The sequence below is a fragment of the Ornithodoros turicata genome, chromosome 1 (genome assembly GCF_037126465.1).
Source record: "Ornithodoros turicata isolate Travis chromosome 1, ASM3712646v1, whole genome shotgun sequence".
Taxonomy (NCBI): Eukaryota; Metazoa; Arthropoda; class Arachnida; order Ixodida; family Argasidae; genus Ornithodoros; species Ornithodoros turicata.
The window spans coordinates 39,855,549-39,878,384 of record NC_088201.1 but is presented as its reverse complement, the minus strand read 5'-3'; the positions used below and the strand labels follow the sequence as shown (position 1 = coordinate 39,878,384).

The following is a 22,836-nucleotide window of genomic DNA, read 5'->3' as shown; positions in this document are numbered from 1 at the left end:
TGTTGTTTCAGAGATCGGTTCGAAGTGGTGGAACTTCACTGTGCCAGGTACAGCAATGCAGTGTTCGTGGCTGTCAGCCAGAATATTCCGTTCACGAGCAACATCCTCCTCCGAAACCCATAATGCCTCAATATTAGTTTTCCCTAGCCCAGTCTCTTGGAGTTAGGATTTGACCCTTCACGATACATGTAGCAGGCTTGCCTTCGCTGCGAGCGGTTTAACGGTCCTGCCAACTCGCCCATGTTGCATGAAAATTCCAACAAACGCCGATACCGAAGTCGTCCTTGTGGTGGCACAAATCACAAAAGTTTTTCATATTTTTGCACACGGTATAGCACATCCGCCTGTGAAGTAACGCACCTTGGAGGAAAAAGATATTTTCTCTCGCATGTCCGATAGTAGTTTTCTAGTTTTTTAAGAGGATATAGTGGAAGCATTCTACACCCGAATCACACAATGGTGCTATATTTATTTGGACCGCCAGCTCGACCCTGGACAGCGACCTTGGACCGCGCTCGAAAATTGCTAAATTTGCGAAACTTTCGTTTTCAAGTGTCGCTAGCGCGGGAGGTACTGCTCAGAGGTGCTGCAAACTTTTCTTGTGAACACCTGGAACACCGCACAGCGTGAGACAGTGTTCATTTTACCGGTGAATTCGAAAATAAAGGCGGTAAAAACAAGACAAACATATTGAAAATCGCGTCCTTTGCCCGTCCTATTAGAGGGTGAGGGGGAAACCAATTTTGCATGAGATGTACAGGGTAGAGTGTCGCATCTTCCAATGACATAAAAATCACATTTAGAAGGTTACAGAGTTAAGAACGATCCCATTAATCGCGAAAATGCCAGGTACACTTTTCTCACTCGGCGTCAGCTTTCGAGCACTTTCAAATATTGAAGAAAATGTATTTTGAACAGAGACATTCGAAACTATTCTCTCCTCGAAGCCACCTGCACAATTAAAAAACAAAAATATCGGTGATGGTCGAGCGGCATGTTTGGATCATATGACGTGGAATGGACCAGGTAATAACACGTTCGACGTGTGGTACTGAAGATAAGCACTGCCTTCGATCTATAGTATACTAGTAGCTTTATAGTACGTCGCTGGAAATATTCTCCACGGAACAGAAGTAACGACATGCAAATGCTCAGTTAATGCAACTTTACTCAGAACTGCATTCACACACAATCCCAGCTCACGAGAGCTAAGAGCGACTGCTAAAGTATTACCGAACACTGTTTCAAGCCTCTATCGCAAATCATTTTTCCATACAATTCTGCCCCCAAACTCGGAACTGGTAGCAGTTGAGTATGATGCAAGAAAATAGAAAACCCAACAGTCATCCACACTCAACTGCTGCTGCAAACTGTCCCAAGTCGTAAAGTGTTTCAGATCAGTGCCAGAGTTTCAAAAAAGGAAACAAACTGCGTTATGCATGTCACGTTGAAGTCAAATGGTGTGTTCGTATGAGTATCCCACAGAAAATGAGCTATACACAAGCTATGAGCTATGTCCAAAATAGAAACAAGTAAACTTCGTCACGCACGCACACAAATACTCTGTTTGACACTGCATCAAAGCGTGAACAAAAAGCAACGAAGCAGCAGAAACTCACTAACTGAAGCATGTGATTGAAATACGCGTTCAACATGGCGGGGGAGCAATCACGGTAGCGTGCATTTCTTTTCTTTCGCCTTGACCATCCACACCGATGTAAGACGTGCGAGGCTCCCTTACATGGCGGGGGTATCCCACAATGTTAGCCGGGACGGATCCAAGAGGGGGGTGAACCGCGTCCCTATATGGACGAACCGAACTTTTTTTATTATTCTCACTAGCATTTCCAAAGGTCAAGCAAAGAACCTCTCCTTTTTTTTTTTTACTCAAGTCCTGGTTTTTGTAAAGGAAGGAAACCTTGAACTTGACAATGAAAACGGAGGCATACTGTGGCGAGGTGTTAGCATATTCCGCGCTGAATGCAGCAACATATAAAGGGAGAGGCAGACACACAAAAGGAACCTTCAACTCCAGCCAAGGATTCCCACGGAATCTGTTCCCAGGTCTCGACGGCTCGAGTGGGGCATTGACGCTTTGCTCGCGACTGAAGCAGCCGCCATTTCATGGTACGGCGGTAAACAGTCGTCGTCTGTAGAGTCACAGACTAGTGACCCAAGTCGTCTGTTCTCAGAATTTTGATGTCGTTTCTGTCTTACGATCCTGCTTAGATTTCACGGTGAAGCTTCTCGTTTCTGCTCGCAGAAATAAACGCAATTTGATTTCCGGCCACTTTTTCGTGCGCTTCTTGTATAGCCTGCTCTGCGGGCCGTAGTGGCGACAAAATTCAGGTATAGTTACCTCAGCGCACCCTACCACCAAGGAAGGGGGTTCACAAAAAATATCGCATTTTCTTATGATTCCACCTTATATATCTATATTTTTTATATACTATGGGTAAAAAAAAAAGAAGAAACGTGCGAAGCCGGTTAAGGAAGGGTGTACAAAGGGACAATTTATTATATTTCATTACATATAGAGGGAGTATTCAGGGACAATTCACCACGTTTAATTATACAAATAAAGGGTGTACTAAAGGAAAATTTTACTACATTTAAATCGAAGGTCAATGTTTCGGTGACGGCGTCGTCTTCGACAGGACCGAACTGTACAACTGGGGGCAATATGGTTTATAACATGAGCAGACTGAGCGAGAGGAGGAAAGAAGGACTGTGCACGTGACAGGGTGGTTGTCTTGATAGTACTCCAGGATATTTATTCTTGGTTATGAGTTGCGCTATCAAGGAAAATCAGTTTCGCTACAATACGAATGAGGATACGGAAGAATGGATGACATACAATAATGTATGCGACCGACAAACTAAACCCTGTGCAATTCCACTAACGCAGGAGTAACCCCTCGCGACGTAAGGCCCCGAATTATTATTATTATTACAGGAGTAACCAAGCAAGGTGTCTCTGTCACACGATCATGTCATCTAACCCAGGTATTCATAGTTCATTATATTAACCTCCTTCCCCATGGTTTCAAAAGCGACACATGCAACGATGATCTCACCCATTTAAAGACGTCTTCGTGAAGAACCAGCCGAAGAAGAGGCGAGCGAACGAATGAATGATCTGGGTTACAAGCCAGCCAGACTTCTGCTCCGAACGCTCGATGAAGTCCTTTGTCTCGTCGTCCAAACCACACTGTACGAACTTCGACCTCAGCACTTCATCTGACACCTTGGAAACGTCCACCTCGTACCACTGCATAATACACAAACGTTGTCACTCAACAACAGTAACAGATGTGGCGAGCAAATGGTCTTTCAGCAACTCTCAACTAGTACATGGACAAATCCAGATGCTTCGCGTTTCGCAGGTGCGGTGTCAGGTGCGGTTGCTTGATGGCGGACGGGACAGACGGCACACTTAACTTATTCCATTCAAAAATGAGCATTACAGCAGTAAAGGAGTAACTCGTAACACATCATTTTTGCCTCTTAGTTGTCTCACTTGGCACCCAGCCTGATCATGCAAGTTCCGTACGAGCTTCATAAAAGCTTCAGCGTGGACACATAGAAAACACGACATACAGTATCAAACTTTAATCGAAATGCGTTGCGTTGCGTTTTCCACGTGCCCACGCATTGCTTAGTATGAAGTTTCTCCAGCCAGCAGCGTGTGTATACATTTTATTGGTCAAAGACATTTCGGTTGTACCGCTCACGAGAGTGCAAACGACTAAGGGACGTGACAACTGCACTAGTAAAAGACATAGCGAGAGAGGATACCAGTGACTCTGTGAAATTGCTTTCAAGAAACTGAAGACTGTTAAAAATTGGCAAGGTTGGTTCATGATTAAAACGAATAAAAACCCTCAGTGCAAGGGAAACAAATAAGACGAAGGACGAAACGACACGAACACGGCACTGAACCGTCAACCAAACGTTTTTGTTGTTTTGCTTTGTTGGATTGTTTGTTTGTCTGTTTTCATTTTCACAAGACATACTACCGGCCTCGATGGATCGGTTGGTAGCGTGTCCACCTACAGATACCAAGGTTTCGGGTTCGAACCCGTCCGAGAACGCCAGAAACTTGGTAGCAGAGTACAAGATGCTTAGACACGTCCTCTTCCGCGAGGGAAGTTAAATACGGTGTGCCGTGTGCAGAGATTTCTGCGCACGTTAATGGACAAAAGTAATCCCCAGACCCGACCACTGCGGCGTTGCTCATGATCATAGTTGTCTCGCGACGCAAAGCCACGAATTATGAATTATTAGGCATATACTCGTGGCAGCGGACTGAGAGAATGTGACACAGCGAGGGGGAGGATTAAAGGCAGTCGCATCTAAAACGGAACTCCGCCGGACGCACGCGGAAGCTAGATGCAGTTTCCATACTTGCGAATTACATACAACTTACTCACAACTTTCTAATTTAAACCGCCAATCCATCTTTCTTAATTTTTCAAGCTCATTAACACTGGCGCTGACTGTTCAACCAATATTACGTGTAAGTAGACCACATCGCAAATAGGAAAATGCAGCGCAATCTTCAAAGGAAAAGTTAACCACGAACTTAGGAAAATTTTGATCCGCTTCTCGAGAAGCACCCCGTTGTAGTACGTGCATACACATATGCTTGGCTATTAATTGTCTGATTTTACCCCACCTTGCCCTGCATTTCACCATAGGTTGTAGCTTTGTATTTCTTCAAGGAAATCTGCATATGTATTTTCTGGCTTCGCGCTGTAGTCTCCACGGGTGTTGCTAACAGCCAGGAATACTGTTGTTACGCCAAGTCACACCCTTTGCGCCGGCCCTGAAAGCGTGTCACATCCCTGCGTTCTGACGAAGAGCCCCAAATACGACGAAACAGCTGTCCGCCGCTGGAGTAGTTGCATGCTAGACACATCAACACATACTTTACGTGAAGTCGTAGAGATTTAGAGTATTTTTCGAGTTATTTTCTGCATCAGAAAAAAAAAAAAGGAAAGAAAGAAACGATAGCTGCACGTGGCTAATAAGTTTAAAACTGAAACGTCACCATACCGGCACTGGACAGCTCTTTCAGCCAGATTGGTACCTCGTCAACAGCGCGTAAGTAAGCAGAATTTGAGGAAGTGACGTAAGAAGGTCACGCGGAGTGTAAAGGTCATGTGAGTGTGAGGATCGCGTGAGAATCTCACAAATTGAAAGCTTCAGTGCAAGACCAGTAAAGTCTAGGAGAAGAAGTTGAAGCTGCATGTAAAACACGAGTTCATAACTCACTCTTCTTACATAACTCAACTTCCCGAAACGTTGCCTACCTACTGCTGATGAGATCCCAATGAAGCAGAAAGAGCTGTCCAGTGTGCTGGTATGACGTTTGAATTGTAAGCATATGGATTACGGTATACAGTCATAGAGATTCGGCTTCATATTTTCGTATGATCTTTATTCACTTTGCAGAGTTTTTCATATATATCCGAGAGGCGTCAAATATTGCCTCATCTTATAAATATGATGCAATGCAGTGAACGTATTGCAATGTTGCAGACGTATGTACTGCAGGATCCTTCCATGTCGCAAATATTTGCCACAAAGCAGTCTGCTCAGATTCGATTTTGTGTTGCACTGCGTCGAACTTCGCAAGATGTCAATGTTCAAGACAAATCGTGTCGTGCAGTGATTGGAGTTTTGACCAAGGAAGGGGCATCACCGGTCAGAACACATGAACGCCTGAAATATGTGTATCATGAATCCGCACCTTCGTACGAGACTCCAAAGATGGGCAGCATTGCATATAAGCACGATAAAGAGTTGTCGGAAGATGGCCTACAGGCATATCGTCTAGTTCAAGTCATCACTTACGAAATGTGCCGCAAACCGGAGTGCATGGTTATAATAGGTGTCCACCGGTTCTTCGGGTTCATGCAGTAACGTGCATTAGTACAGTGGAAACCATATATACATATATCTATATGTGTGTATATACTGCATGCACTTTCGTGTACGTCGAAGGTCTATTCGCGCAGTGGTAAAAAAAAAAGAAAAAAAAAGCTGAGCTGAAGAGGAATCGGACGGAGTGCTAGTGACGAAATGTTAACACGGATAAATGCTGACCAGCAGCAACCGGTAACGGGAGATAGAATTCGCATTTACCACTGGGGTTCTGACTCGAGCAGGGAAGCATGGTGTAGAAACGCCCAGACTCTTTCCCGGACCGAACATTCCAGAGAGCGTCTGCGATGGAAAGGCGTAGCAACAATTGTTTTGGACGAATATGGCGTACTGACTACGTAAAATTTTCAGCTGTGTTTGAGACTTCATGTGTTGTGTCTGTCCTTTCGTGTTCCCTAGTCTCGGGGTTTTACATTATGCACGTAAATTGCGTTTTTTTTTTCTTTTTCTGTCGATGATAAATCACGAACGACGTACGCAACCGATGAACCCCGTTCCTGTTGTATTGCTGTCAAGGTAAAGGCAACTTTCATTTCGCGAGGAGCAATATTTGCACTTTAGTGCCCATTTAAGAGCATACTACAGCTAAGTACTCGTCAGATTGCTATTACGCGACTAAACTGCTCAGAGGCTACTAAAGGAAACTGCCGGGATAAATTAAGCCGTCGAAAAGCTCTGCTGTTCCCTGACAACGCCTTATAGCACACACCAGCTCCCGTGGCATAGTGGTTAGGATGATCGCTTTCCATGCCGAGACTGGGAGGTGACGCGGGTTCGAATCCTGTCACCGGCTGTGCCGTCCGAGATTTTCCCTCGGTTTTCCGAAGACTTTCCAGACGAATGTCGGCACAGTTCCCCTCTGAAGTCGGCCCAGGACGCATACTAACCCCTCTGTTCCCCACTCCTTCCTGCTCTCCTCTCTCCATCTGTCCACGTCTGTACGCCGCTCATAGCCACAGTTGCTTCGCGGCGCTAACACGGAATTAAAAAAAAAAACCTATAGCACACGCACTCCATATTGCACAAGTGACTCTACGGGAATGTGGCCTCTGCAGTAGTTAGTCACCTTCCTTATTGTGAAGACCTAGTCCTCAGTCACTGTTTCCTGCGCCTTCGTTTGAAGAACCACCTATGAGGACACCGATTACAGGATGACGAGCTGAAGAAAGCTATTGAATATTACTTTTTATGGGTGTGACAAGACTTTGTTTCTCTTCAGGAATAAGGTAACTTGCTGAACTTGATGTTGAACAGGACAAACAAGCCGAAGCTCTATGGCGCACCTAATATACGAGTTTATAACTAACATAACCATATCAGCACTTGGACAGCTATTCGAGCCATAATGTGAGTTCGTCAGCAGTGCGCAGGTAGGATATACGTAACGATGTAACATTGTAGTGGACGAGGAAATAGAAGGACAAACACAAGCCTCACAGAGCCTAACAGCCGGCAATCAGAGGGTGTGGGCTCAAATCCCACTGGTGGTGCCATTTCTTCAACTGCCAAATTTCAATTGAAGGAAGTATGAGGAACACACGATGACAGTACAGGAGGTCAGCTGTGTTCCATCTGTCGACGCGTGTTACGCACTGTTGATGAACCAGTGCAACATACATGAGTTACCCTTACCCTATACAGTCTTTCATGTGACGTTGATGTTTAAACGAAGCAGTAATTACAACGATCAAAAACTAAAGAAAAAAAGAACACGTCAACTGAGGCTAGACGTTACAAGCAAACGTCTGCTGCGCGTCGCGCTCCTTGCAAGTGCTATATGCTCAACCCTTCCACGCAAGCCGAACCAGACTCTTCCTCCAGCCATGCAGGTCTTCAGTAACACATGGCGAGAGGAAGCAAGATTACGGTTGCCAACTCTACGTGCCCGAAGTACCCTGGGGCCATTACAGTCGACAGGCGGAAAGCTACATTTCACAGTGGCTGCAGTCAATTTCGTGCAACCACGAAGCCTCATTATGACATCCCCCAACCGACAAACCCCGCGTTCTGCGAAGGCATCCTTCCTAAGTACAGCCGTATACATCCGGTTCCCTGCAGCCACAGCTTGAATCTCCCTGTCGCGCAATGAAGAACGAGACAATAAAGGGGATCCCGCGCTTGCAAATGAGGAACGCAAAACTCCAACGAGCTCTCATAAATTCTCCCATCCCCTTCCTCTCATGTCCACGCAGCAACGGGCCGACTTGGCCGACATATCCTTTCACACGTCTCAGTTGGGAGCGTTCCTCATTTCAACCTTGGGAACTCTCAAGTAATAGCCATCGTGTCTTTCCCGCTTAGTGTGCGTGTAGGCGAATACGTCGCAGGAAAACGAGGCCAACGAAATCTGCGAGCCCCAGGAAACTATAGCGGAAAAAGAAGAAGAAAAAGAAAAAAAAAATGAAAAAGAGGACAGAGCGAATAACGATCCCTCTTCTTTGCTCGAAACATCCAATGAGAAGAAACAACAGGAGATACATCCATGGCGGTCACGTGACAGTGCGACGCGACATTAAACGAGCTGAAACGTGCACCAGACAGTTCAATCCGAGCCCAGATGCCTAGTTCAGAAACAGTCACCGCGCCATGAACCGACACACATAACACAATTTGAAGCGTAATGCTGTCGTAGCTGCACCACCTACTGGACATTCATTCGTTTCGTTAATGCATGTATGTACAGTATGTTGCCTATTTTCGTAAATGTTGCGCAACGTTCTTCTTGGTTTGTGCTATTATCTACTCTGGCAATATCTTGGACGTATAGCTAAAGCAGACTTGTACAAAATACTGCGCAAAAGTATTTAAAATAAGATACTAAATACTCTACGTAAAAAGTATTTAAAATAGATTACAAAATACTCAAAACTGAAAGTAATTTGAGTAGAGTACTAAATACTCTAAGAAGTATTTAAGATACTCTTTAAAGTACTTTAGTATTAGCTGTAAGTGAAACGCGTATTCTGAACGTGGACAAATGAAAGGAATAAACTTCCATCAGCCATGCTGAAGCGTATCTTTCATTTGCAATGTCTTGGTGTCAATGTTTGGTGAACTTTGATGAACCCAAGTAAACTTTGTTGATATGTTCTGAACCAATTCGTAATCCGTCCTGTATGTCCGTTCGGGTCTTGCAAGCTGTGGCACGTGTTTATTGGTTTGGTGACCAAGGAAATAAATGCTGGGATTCTCTTGTACCTAATCCCCTGGTGATTCACCTGGCAATATGAATAGGAACGGCTTTCTGACCAAGTTGGCTATTGACAAGCAAGGTGGGACCAGCCTATTGTACAAGAGGATATGTATGAGGATATATATGACAGATTCGCGAATTCCCGAAAAAAGAAAGAAGAAAAGGGGGTTAAATTCCAGTGAGCTGTAATCCCGGCACGGCGGGAAGTGTGCTGGATATGGCTTGACGAGGAAGGAAAGTATTTTGAGTACTCAGTAGCAAATACCGAAAAAAGTATTTTAAATACATTAAAATTACTTGTCACAAAAAGTATTGAGTAAAGTACCAAAATACCGGAAAAAGTATTTAAAATACTGTATTTTGAGTACGTACTCAAGATACGTACAAGTCTGAGCTAAAGTTTGTCTACAAACAAAGGTGGAGGGCGATTCAAGGTAGCAGCGAACTTGAATGGACATTTTGAATACTAATCAATCGTTTGTAGTACATATAGTCTCAAAATTTCGTTCAATATTTCTGTATATTCGACACTCTACTCTCACGATTTGCAGAATGAAATGGAAGAGAACTGAACGTTTGGATTAATTTTTGCACTCCGTTACATGGTTTAAAACCTTCCACAGAACAGTCCTCCCAGAGTTGAATAAAACACAAGAGAAGAAAACAAGATTGTTGTTGATTGTTATTGTTCAAGAAAACTAGTTATTGGCGCAAGATCAGGTATAAACTTCGGAACCAGGATCACGATTCGTCAACATCAGTCTCAACCGCAATATAAGAATTCCACAACCGCAGACGCTGGAAGAAAGATCTAGCAAAAAAACGAAAAGGCTGAAACACTCTTCCCCACGCTAATCCGAGCAAGAAAACACGTCTCTTTATATATATATATATATATATATATATATATACAAAAACCTAGAGGATACATTGAGTCATCTCACCGACAAGAAATACAAAACAGGCAAAGGACAACCCGGAGTATCCAACGAGCTGAAACATCTGGATTTGATGTCTCATCTCAGGAAATGTTACTTGTTTGTGTCTATGTGGGGCCGGCCGATCTATCGTATGGCACAGTTTTTAAAGCTGACTTAAGTACCATATCAATCCTATCTATCGAAAGTGATGAACAGGTAAAAAAAAAAAGAACGGTCAAACCATACCTCATGGTAGAATAACTCAATGATTGGAAAATGTGCCTTCTAACTGAATATGGAGTGCAAGTGAAACTCTTCAATGTTAACGTTTATGTCTTCAACTCAATGTTATACAGAAAACAAGCAGTTCTACGCAATCTGTTGAAGACAAATGCTCTCTTCACCTTTCTGGACACCACAGGACTTCGATCCTTATTGTGAAGGGGCCCATTATTTCATTCCCCGCATCACCACCAGCAATGGGGTAGACTATCACCCCCGGCGATGAAACTCCCCATTCATCATCCCGTAATAAAGTTGTTGTTTGTTGTTAAAAACAAATGTTCGCATACTATGCACTTCATAGTATTTCTATGATTTTTAATTCTGTGTTAGCGCCGCGAAGAAACTGTGGCTATGGGGCTATGAGCGGCATACAGATGGGGATGGAGAGAGGACAGCAGGAAGGAGAGGGAGACAGAGGGGTTAGTATGCGTCCTGGGCCGACTTCAAGGGGAACTCTGCCGACATTCGGCTGGAAAGTCTGCCGGAAAACTCAGGGAAAACCCCAGACAGCAGCCACTGCGGGGATTCGAACCCGCGTCACCCAGTCACTGTCACCCACCGTCACCCAGTCTCGGCGTGGAAGGCAGTCATCCTAACCACTATGCCAAGGGAGCTGATACACTTCATAGTAGAATCGAAGTTGACACCGACACAGTTTATGGGTGGTACGTATGGCAAAGCAGAAAATGGCCCAATGGGAGTTGTGAAGAAACAATGGCCCGTCAGACATATGTGTTTCAACGGACTACAGAAACAGATGAGCTTCGATTCAGCTGGATTCACCAATGGAATTATCGTGAAAGCAGTCCATAACTTGGATTGTATCTCTTTGGGGAGCTCTGACCGCATCCGTATAGTGAACATGAACTGAGTTCAGTAAAGTGTCAACTGCATATTGAAATATGTGGGTATCTTTCACAACGCACACCAACTCAATGACATAGACGTAAAACAGGAGTGGTACCAGAGAGGAATCCTGAGATACGCCCGTGAGAAGTGCTAAGGCTGCCATTGATAACCACTCTCTGGGACCAGGATTCCAAGTGGCTCCTTAAACAAGTTGAAAAAAAAGAAAAAAGACGCCTAAATCCCAGAGAGTACGATTTTCTCAATCACGATTGATGGCATCGAGTACCTTGGACAGATCTACTGATAAAGCTACAGGTAGTTCCTGTCTTGGCGACTGTAAATGTAATCTGAAGGTCTCCCAGTAAAGTGACAGTCCCCTTATTTTTAGCGAACCGTATTGACTGTTAGAGTAGATGAAATTTCTCCAAAAAGGTAGTGAAAATTTTTAGGACATGCGGTTCCATTATTCCCACAAGGATAGGCAGAATAGATATTGGACGGCAGTTGCCAAGGGAATCGCGCATGCCGCCTTTATAAAGAGGACGTAGTGTGGCCTGTTTAAAAGCAGAATGAATGATACCGTTAATTATGTGTAACATTAAGCGTTTAATGCAATTGAAGTTGTTCTTCAGATCCCTGATCCTGATGCCATCAATGCCAGGGGATTTACTATCTCTACGGCCAGTGATAATGCACCTACCTTTATGGCATATGCTATAAAGGTAGGTAGGCCGAAGAATTACAATTCAAACCATCATTAGAGGACACAGAGGACTTTGCCTCGTTGGCCTCAGACCCAAAGTGAACATTAAAATTTTCAGCCAGCTTCTGAGGCGCCATGCCGGAACTCTTCAGTAACACCTCATATGAATTAACATTCCCGTCTGACCCTCCCCTCGCAATTCGTTCATGAGCTTCAAATGTCTGCTTGACATTTCTTTGGCTTTTAGAAACTGTTCTAAGTAAAACCGTTTCTTTGTAAGCTTTAGGAGCGCGTTCACACTGTTTCTTTGTGCTTTGTGAAGTCTTTTTAAATTCTCATCTGCAGGTCTCCTGCGCAGTCGTTTCCGAAGATTATTTTTTTCTTCAATCTGCGACAAGATTTCGCTGGGGAGCCACCGACACTCTGGATGGCACCTTTTCTGGAAGACAGTCACCCTCGCGGTATCCGTAGAATACCTGAAGGAGTTAAACCATTTTTTCGTATATCTTAGTCAGAGTGTGATACTCCATTGTCTTGCTCCAGTCATTGGAAGATTAACGTATCAACAATCCTGTTATCTAAATACAGCAAAGGATAATGCCTTGAGACACCAGGAGATGTTGCCGGAAATAACTGCACTTAGTAGACTACATCCTTCGGCTCTAATGTTGATGTGATGTATGCATGAGGATGTGAGCCATGTACAGTATGCAAGGTATATTTAAACAGGTAGCGTAACTCCCATAGGCCCCTGTGTCTTCAGAATGACGCCATGATAGAGACGGTCAGCGCCATCCATCCGTTGCGCGGACTACTACGACTGTAAATAAACGACGTCAGAGACGACGTCACTAGTATGAATATTAAGTAGTGCATAATTATCCATGCACGTTTACATTGGCCCGGCCCACTTCGCTTGCCTTGTATTCCCTTTCCCGCCCCCAGTCAACAATACCAGACGAGAACACAGAAAAATAAAGCATATCGGATTTAATTAATCATATCAATTCCAAATACATACAGTTATCACATATTTTGACAACTCCAAACAGAAACGCATCGTGATGACCATAGAGAAATTAGGAAGGCTCACATAAGGCCCATTTCTCACCTTGAGCTATACGTACACCTAGTGATTAGACGTTTGCATTTATTCAGTAAGTGGCCGTTATAGGTCCATTGCAACAAAACACGACATCGTTGGTGCACAGTTGGTTCCTGCTAACACTCACACCATCATGGCCGCTCGTCCCATGACGAAATCTTTTTTTCCGCGGGCCCAGCAACATGGAATCATTGGATTCATCTGTTCACTCGTGTTAATCTTGGTTTACAGCACGGAGATGTGAACGTCGCTTCCTGTTTAACCCAAAGAGTGTACGAACTCCGTATTACAATGCACGAACACACGGTACAGATACAGAGACGCACGGATAAACAGACCCAACTGTGACACATGCGCAAAGGAGCAGGATACGGAAATGTACTGGAGTGGTAGATGATCTCGTATATGTGCACGAGCGGGGCAACAGAAAGCCTTTTCTACAATGAAATTATGAATAACCTATTAGTACACACACAAGCCACGCCCATGTTGTAAAGTTTTTCTGTTTACAACCGTACCTCTACTGTCAACACCCAGGATCGCTCGCGCCTCTTGCTGGTGGCCTTGCCGATGGGTCTGATTTGGTATTTTCTCTTGTTTTCGCTACCAGTTTAGATATACCTTGCTGTATGTTTCTACTCTTGCTGGACCCCATGACAGATTTTCTGTTCAGTAGGTAAGGAAGATTTGATTGGCCCCGAAATGGGAGAGGAAGATCAGTGACGAAACCAGAAAATGTTCTGTTCTCTCTGCTGTTCCATGCTCTGTTCCAGCCCGCCTTCGATCGCGCTTATCATAGTCTGCTAATCTATCGCGGAATGATAGAGCAGTCTCTCCTCGTCTGGAAAGATAAAAATGTGGAAGCGACGTGCTGGAACGACTGAAAGCATTTCAGTTCAGGAAAGGTCCTTTTCCAGCCCCCTCATGTGTCCACGGCGAGGTTCCTCCTATCGTTATTTCGAATGGGACATGTTGTATTGGTCGTACTGGTACAGTCGGAGAGTGGAACATGCTTTAAATATAAAATGAAGGAGAAAGAGCCACACTGGATGACACACTTGAACAAGAAAATAAGTGTTTGGAGAAGGTGACCCCGGGACTCATTTAACGTGTGTCCTCGCATATTCCTTGTGATGGCTAAAATGAGGTTCCCGAATAACCTCAATAGGTATCCTATTATTTCTCATGAATTTGTTACCTCGGAATGACTGTTTCAGGCCATGAAGTTTGAGAAGTCGGGGATAGCAAGCACGCGACACAAGCAGCACGAGTAAAATATGTGCAACACAGAGATGAAGGCTTAGGAGGGGATGCGTCCCCTTGTCATAGTCCCGGGCACTTCCCTTCCTGGGTTCCCCAGCTTCCTTGTCGACACGTGCGCTTGGTGTCCCGTGTTGGAAAATATACACCTTCACTTTTTTCTACACTCCAGCTCAGCTTCAACCTTCACCAGGAACAAAAAAAAAAAAAAAAAAAACGTATTCATTTCACGTCTACGAACTTCGAACGATACTTCGAACTATAAACACGATGACAGTGCGACAACATTGAATGTTCATCTGTGGACAGCAATACCCGAGCAAAATACTGAGGTATATCTTTTAGGAATCAGTCATTTCTGCGCCTATTTCACTTTGGTGCCGAACGTATAGGTGAGAATGCGGTCTCGGTTTGCCTTAGAAGGATACAAAAAAGAAAAAAGAGAGAGAGAGAGAGAGACGTAGGCCGCACTATTGCGCCCGGTCACTCCACGACAATTGAGTTGGTCACCACTTTCGAATGCCGCTGCAAAGCCACCTCTTGTGCGTCTCGCGACGTACCCCGCATCATTATACCCCGCATCATTATCATTATCTGTCTGGGGGATATTGAATACATAGTGTTCGCTGAGTGACTACGTTGCATGTCACTGCTCATTGAGGACCATTACTCTGTTCGAAACTGATCTATGCTTCGGTGGATGCAGAACGAACTTTCTACATGTGCGGAGTAGAGTATCGCCCCTGGCGAAGAAATTCTCCAATCAACACCATAAAATAAAGTTGTTTTTCTTCATGTGTATGTGTATACATCAAATTGAATCAGGTTTGACATAGTTTGTACATGTGGGTCGTACGACCTGTGTCAAACCTGATTCAACCTGATGTCATACCTATAGCACACGTGTGCAGTCCCAGTGTCTGATGATTCGAAGCAAGCACACGTGAAATGAGTACGTTTTTGTTGTTCCGGATGAAGGTTGAAGCTGATCTGTGAGCTGTGTAGAAATATGGGAAATGTGTCTATTTTCCAACATGGGACACCAACTGCACATGGCGACAGGGAAGTTGAGGAACTTAGGAAAGGAATTGGCGGGGACTAAGGGAAGGAGACGCATCACCTCCTAAGCCTTCATCTCTGCGTAGCACATATTTTACTCGTGCTGCCTGTGTCGCGTGCTTACTGTCCCTGACAGTGGTTTATTCAGCATGTGTGTGTGTGTGTGTGGGGGGGGGGTGTTGCAAAAAATTGGGGGTAATAGCAAGGTCCCCACTTTGTAGGGAGTGCACAGGTAAAAAGTTGGGGATGTGGCGCCAAACATTTGGGGGTGTCGAGTGTGCAGGGGGTTCTGGTTAAATCATTGGTCCTCTACTTCTCATACTTTATCGTCCGAAGCAGTCATTATGAGGTAACAGAAATTCACGAAAAATAGCACATCTGTTGGGATTAGCGTCATCAGGAGCTTCATTACTATAGCCATCATAGGGAATGCTCAAGGGCAAACTGTAAATGAACTCAAATGTCCCCTTACAATACATTTATTTTCTTGCTCAAGTGTCTCATCCAGTGTCGCTCTTACTCATTTATTTGATTTTTCAAGCATGTTCCACCCCCATGCCGGTACCGGTACGACCAATACACCAAGACCCATCCGAAATAATGATCGGATCGAGGAAACTCGCGGTGGATACATGCTGGAAAAGGACTTTTCCTGAATCGATATGCTTTCAGTCCTTCGAGCACGTCGCTGGCATATTTTTATCTTTCTGAACGAGAAGAAGATTCTGCTCTATCATTCCGCGATAGATTAACAGACTATGATAACCGCGGACGCGCGACCAAAGGGGTGCCGAGACAGCGCGCTCGTTTTCTCGTTATTTTGGTTTCGTTACTCCAATTTCGAAGCCAATCAAATCTTCCTTACCTACTGAAGAGAAAAATCTGCCTGGGGCTTTAAGACAGTGGTCTCTAACCCGGCCAACAAGTCAAGGTAAGTCTAATGCAATCAGCCGAGTGTTATCCAAGGTGTCTATGTCGAAATCACGGGCTCACGGGCTTGGAGCCCTTTCAAGCTGCATAATGCAGCTTTTTGCTCCAAGTGCCACACTGTATTTCAGTGAAATAAAGCTCTTGATTGATTGATTGATTGATTGACTGATTGATAAAATCACCAGTTATGTATATTGTGTCTCGTAAAGTAAGCTACGAATTTAAATAATAATATAGATGCAAACTTCCTCCATAAGAACAAAATTGCTACTGTTTGTGACATGTAGTGCCAATGTCACCCTTGCAGCACCCTTCCTCGGAGGAATATTGGCAGATGAGAAAGCTATATCAAGGCGAGTGATAAAGAATGTTACGTGTAAACGAAAGTAGGTCAGTGCAGTATACACCTCCAGGTTAATTTCCGTATGATTTCGATCGCATGGCACCCCGTTACAGGAACTAAATATTTTTCAACCAATATTTCAAACTAAAATAAAAAAAAAAGAAATCGAAAGAGGGAGAAATAAAGGGGGGGGGGGGGTGCTATAATTTATAACCGAACGGAAAAGCTGGCCAGTTCAAATTCTCCCGGAGAAATAATGTGACGAAAACACGTCAAGCTCGTCATGCAGCCACCCCCGTCAGATGGCACAACAACGGGAGGTACAACGGGAGGTATAACGGGTGCCTCCCTCCGTTTCCGTCCAACGAAACTGCCACACTGTGAATACAACGAAAAACACTTTCTTCGCTAAATTTACATATTATCAGCATCCTGAGAGACGGGTGTCAGCAGCCACTAACGGATCCCCGCAACACAAAATCTCCACCGCGTCCTCTGCACTACTCCCCCTTGCGTAAAAGAGAAAAGACGTCAGCCGTTATTTCCGGGGTCACTGACACTTCTCCCACCTTTGGCACTTAGCAATCATCTCACCCACACACAAACGGAGCTTCCTTCAAAATATAAAGAGAAAACGACAGTCGCATTACACTTTGCGCATAACAGCCAGGATCAACAGAACGTAGAACGTTTGTCTCACAAAACGATCGTTTTAAAAACGGCGTAAAAAAGGAGAAAAAGAAAATCAGAAAGAAACAGGTCAAACGAACGCACCGGGACAGAAAACGCCGTTAACTGGGGTCGCGACGCCAGCAGATGCGCGCGTGAGCATTTCTGAAATTAATGATGAACGCCGATGGTGCATGGCACGCGCGCAGGGCAGTAAACCCGGAACAGCCGCTTTTTTGTACAACCTCTTTGGCTCGGCCATAAAGCTGTCAATCGCCGCAACTGACGCGGTTGAACGTCAGAAACGGAGGAGCACAAAGTCCGGAGGGAGGGGGAACACACTGGGATCGCAGAATATCGGCGAAAGAGAAACGAGGGGGAGAGAGAGAAAGAGAAGGGGGGGGGGGGGGGGTCGCAAGACATGCACTGCAAGGTCGCGAGTTGCACGTTTATTCCGGCTCTGTTTAAAAAACGAAAAAAGAAGGAAAAAAAACTCTGGTCGTTCAAAATCCGCCTTGAGACTCCTCTAGAGACTGAGGATGTACCAACAAACCATTGATGCTTCACATTTCCAGTTGCTCGCAAATGTGGACTGAAAGTACAGTTCAAAGAAATAAAGTGAGTTTTGCGCGAAGCATACATAGTGCTATTGAGTAGTAGTTGGCAGAACTAGTTGGTATTCAGGTCACAGCGCGTTCACAAGTGTCTCAGAAGCACAGGCAGCCGAGTTACCCCGGATAAATGTAAAAAGAAGTTATTCGCGTCGATGTGAAACCTACATTCCAAGCCTTACAGCAAAGGGTGTAACAGAAGCCCAGAAAAACGGCATCGCTAATATCGAAACTCATCCGGCTCTAATATCACCGCGTCTCCGCCAGAGAGGCAGCGCGAGCGAGGTCACGTGCTTACGACTACCACTGGGAGCCGTAGCTCTCGCTCCTCTGACGTCAGAGCGCGACGCTGAAATATCATTATACCACATACATCGTTATACCACATATACCAAGTGCGACACACAGAAAAATAATTATTTTTTCTCCTGTACTCTGGCGTGCGTGATGTATTGAACCAATCAATTAAAAGGTAATGCAAAGAAACGATCATGACCAGCCGCTTGCTGTTCGAAACCCGCAGCAATCCGCATGCGCGAAAGCCAGAGAAAGTGCAGAGAATCATGCTGTTGTACTTGGTATGCAGTGAGGCATTGTTGTAGGCATAGAAAGCGATAATTATGAGAATTCGTGGCATAACGCCGCGTGACAACTGTGATCGTGAGCGACACCACAGTGGCCGGTTTGTGGATTCATTTTCTCCACCCGAGTAGTGTGGAAAGCGTCAAAGGCAAAAAGAAGGAAAAACTATAACTTGTTTAGTTCAATTGAAATGCAAATACAATAAAACCATGCCAACCAAAATAATCCACGTTGTGGAAACTATTCGTCACATTCGAAAGTTGGCACAAATCGATCGCATCACATCTGTCGTCGATCGGCCTCTGCATAAAGTGCAGGTTCTATCTGGGGGTTTCGGCCGGCTGACGGAAGATGGCTCCCGTAACCAGCCTCCTATACTGACGGAACGGCTCTACCTACACAGATTCACACTGGTCACGTAGAGCGAATAACTGCATTTGGGTAACTGTGTCGTTGAAAGACCTCTACACTTTTAGGCGGTTAAGAAGGCGTTTGTTTCATCCGGCACATAACCAAAAATCCAGACGTCTAGATGCCCAGACAGACATCCAGACGTATAAATGACCCAACAACGAAGTATTTCGATTGCTGTACATTGCTAAATTTCAGCACACAAATGCGTTGAGAATGACGTTCAAAATTGTGTCGCGGTAGTTGTAGTTTCACAGAGAGAAAGGAGAAGGAAAGAGATAAAAAAGGGATAAAAAATAGATTACCAGAATTCATTCTGACTTTCTTTTTTACGTTTTTGATTTTTTTTACTGAATTGCGTGCAACAACATTTCCGAGTCATTTGTAAGTAAATTAATTACGTTGCTGATGCTAATTTGTACACCCGATTCTAGTTGAGTTGAGCACCGAATATTTGTTGAAAAGTCGTTGATTTTTATGATCTCACTCCGGCATGTGATGAACCGAAGGTCTTCATTATCATTAGGCGCCCGAAACCTAGCCGCAATCTCGTTCTGCCCTTTATGCGCTGAACCAGTTATATATGACTGACGAGATGCCCTTTTGCCACACGGTCACGTAATTTGGTAAATTGTGCCCTAGACCGTTTAGCTCCGTTGCACTACATTTTATTCCTCAGTAAGTAAGCATATCACACCTTTTTGACGGCTACATTACACGAACATAAAGCTAACGAGCTAAATGTATGATTACACTATCTGGGGACATCTTAGAGGGAAAACCGATGCAGATTATGGAGAACGAGAAGAAGGTATGCAAGTAAGATACAGATTTTATACATCTTTTACGTATGTTTAGACCACTGTCTACCGAGACGATATTTCGCACTGTAATAGACCAAAAGGCACAAGCACAAAAACACACCGCACCGCCGTTACAGTTGACGCGGGTCACAGATGCTTGGACCAAAGCACAGAGACAAAGTTTGTTATGTAATGCCGCTAGACACTATTCTTTTGCATCTCATTATTATGTATGGTGGACAACGCAGGCGTCCACATTATTTCTCACCCGCGCGCGCGAGAAAAAACGAACAAAAACTTTAAAACATCCCTGGACGAAGCGTGGTCGACAAGTCGCCCTCCCTGGCAATAATGCGAACGACTTTTCCCTTCCGCCTTAAAACTCTTCCATCAGCATTCCTCCGCGGCTCTAAGGAAAGAACAAAAATACACACACACACATATACACGGCGGAGTATCCTCCAAACAGGAGAAACGCTGAGGAGAAAGATCGAAGTGGAGAGGAGGCCAATCCCTTTGCATTCCAATAAACGATGGAAGACAAAAAATGATGCCGAGGGAGAAATCGGAACGGCCATAAAATATGGCGGACCCAGGGAGGCGGTGACGTCAGAGCTGAGAAGAACATTGTGGGATGAAACAGCCTATGTAATATTCCTCTTGTCCGGATGCAGACAAAAGAGGCTGTCGGCCATGACGGCTGCCACACAACTGCCCGGATACCTTCCCTTTTCTTTCTGTTCCCGAAGATAGAGAGAGGTTTCAGAATTTCATTCGCATTTTCGGAGGACAGCCATAACGGGAATGTGACGAAAATGGACACGGAATCTTAATTCTACCGTTGAGCATAAAAGGATTATGCAAGCGAGCTGGTGTAGATTTGACGTGTCTTGCCTTGTCCTGTGTTGTACGTTTATTCGATAGCATTTCAAAGGAGTGAACTACGTACGATATTTGCCAGGCACAGCCCGTATAACGTTGGCTGATACCACCCCTAAGCACCACCTATAGGTACATGCACCGTAGGAATCTGAGCTTGGAAGCTACTTTCCATGTATAGGTGTAAATAGTAGTGTGACCTCTCGGAGTGTTAGGAAGCCTTGCTGGAAACCCATTATACGCACAGTTGAAAACGTAGCGCATATGTGGGCACACTGACAGTCCAGCACTGAATAGGTGACCGATAAAATAATCGATTGACGATGGGGCTGCCGACTGACAACCAGTGAGGTGACGTGTCGGAGCATAGCGTGTCAAGAGTTGCTAGGCAAAGGACTATAGGCACAGATTGCTCGTTAAAAGTCAAGTTTTCCGAACACGTTTGCCCGTATTCAGAGGTGGAAAGATTGAAACCATTATCAAGTCTGAACTGAAGTTGTATCCGTGATAAGTGCAAAATGTTTAAGTTTCCATAAATTTTCCGAACTACTGATAAACGCGAGGTCATCATTAATAAATCATAATTAGTAGGCTAGTACTGACCCTGTTAGTGGGCGGTTACATCCCCCTCCTGTTACAAATGAAATTTCCTGTCGCCCAGTGTGCGTGTGGTTCCCAACGGGACCCAGCCATTTTTGGAGTAGTGCAGTAGGCATCCAACGTCGTTTTCCCGTGCCATGTCGTAGATATTCAGGTGAGGCATTGTGTTTTGGATCACGCTATATACTACAATGATGCCTGCAGCGATGCATGTGGGTGGCCTGAGGCATGGCTTTGCACGGCATTCCACTCTGATGACCTAAAATCCCACAACCGGCTGTGCAACATGCAAATACTCTGAAGACGGCCGCACACTGACGCAATCGATCGAAGTTGCGGACACATATAAAATAGCAACTGAGAATTAAAAGAAAAAAAAACGAAGAAAAAGAAGAAGAAAAAAAGAAGAGAAGAAAAAGAAGAGAAGAAAAAGAAGGAGGAGGAGGAAGGGAAGCGGGTCGGAATGAAATGCAAAGCACGAATTCAACGAAGGTGTAATTAGCGACGTCGATTCAACCCGATTCACGACAGCGAATAAGTAGCAGAAACCAACCAATGCAGACACCCCCCCTCAACGCTACAGAAAGAACGCATTGTTAGAGCTAAATGACGACAAAGCCGTGGAATAAACATTACAGCACAACTATATCGAATACTCATAGCCGGTCGGGTTGAAAGCCGCGTACCCAGCCTCCCATAATCCCGTATCACATCAGCAAAGGTTCCCTGCGTTTCTCTCGCTCAGAACTTGAGCCCACCGTATACGCAATCCCAAGAGGCACCTTTGCTGCTTTCATCCGAGTCAATCTTCGTCTTCCAGAGAGACAGAGTTTTTCCCCTTCACTTTTACGAACGGAAAGGCGACCTCAGCTGCGTATACAAACTCTACATTGCAATCAGCATCTACGCACGACAGCATGTATGCAGATACCTACGGTGTACGTACACTTGAACATTGCATCTTCCGCATCCCACACTCAATCACGCGATTCCTACGCATTTTATCTTCTAGTGGCAGCTGTATGTAAAATCCAGAGAGAATTACTTTTCACACATCTCCCCATTCTCCACTCACAAAGCGTGTCACCGTCAGCCATCTTGGAACGCATACAAACAGGGACACAAACAAGCGTGAGTGGAAGGGAATAAAAGCGGCCAAAAAAATGAAGTACACAAAAACAGTCTCAAAGAGACAAGGAAAAAAAATACCCCCCCCCCTACTCTGCGCTGCAAACGCTTATTTAGTGTGTCTCCCACCTAAAAAGCTTCCAACGCCCGAGCTTTTATCTCAACGCCCCCCCCCCCCCCCTTCGGTATCAGCCCGGAAAGTACGCCATGCCTCACCCGTCGCATCCTCGCTACAAACACAAGCGCCCACGCACGTGGAGACGCTAGCATAAATCGCCGCACCCAAACAGCTCCTTGTCCTGTGTTTTGTCCGTCATGGCACATTATGCTGACAGCTGCTTCACACTGTGCGCAGAACTCCCTGTTCCGATGGTCCTTTTCCCCCACCAGCATCAACAAACAACCCCCAGGCAGCGCGCGCCGCGCTGCACATCTCCATACACGCATGAATAAGTAAACATTGCAGACAGTTCTAAATATGGCGGCCACGAGTAGAAGAACACGTCAAGAGCTGTCAATGTATACGCGCAGACCCCAATCCCATTTTTGGTCTCACA

At 44.9% G+C, this 22,836-nt stretch overlaps 1 protein-coding gene and 1 long non-coding RNA gene across 2 annotated transcripts in view; one reads left to right on the top strand and one right to left on the bottom strand.

Annotated features, from left to right (window-relative positions):
• Window positions 1-22,836, bottom strand: part of LOC135378044 (protein-L-histidine N-pros-methyltransferase-like) — a 126,597-nt gene that overhangs the window by 91,352 nt on the left and 12,409 nt on the right. Inside the window, exon 3 of the mRNA XM_064610884.1 lies at window positions 3,078-3,271. Within this exon, the coding sequence (XP_064466954.1) occupies window positions 3,078-3,271 (194 nt within the window). The remainder of the gene's footprint in view (window positions 1-3,077; window positions 3,272-22,836) is intronic.
• The window catches only part of LOC135378045 (uncharacterized), a 37,463-nt gene that overhangs the window by 10,651 nt on the left and 3,976 nt on the right, over window positions 1-22,836 (top strand). The gene's annotated exons all lie outside the window — the stretch shown is intronic.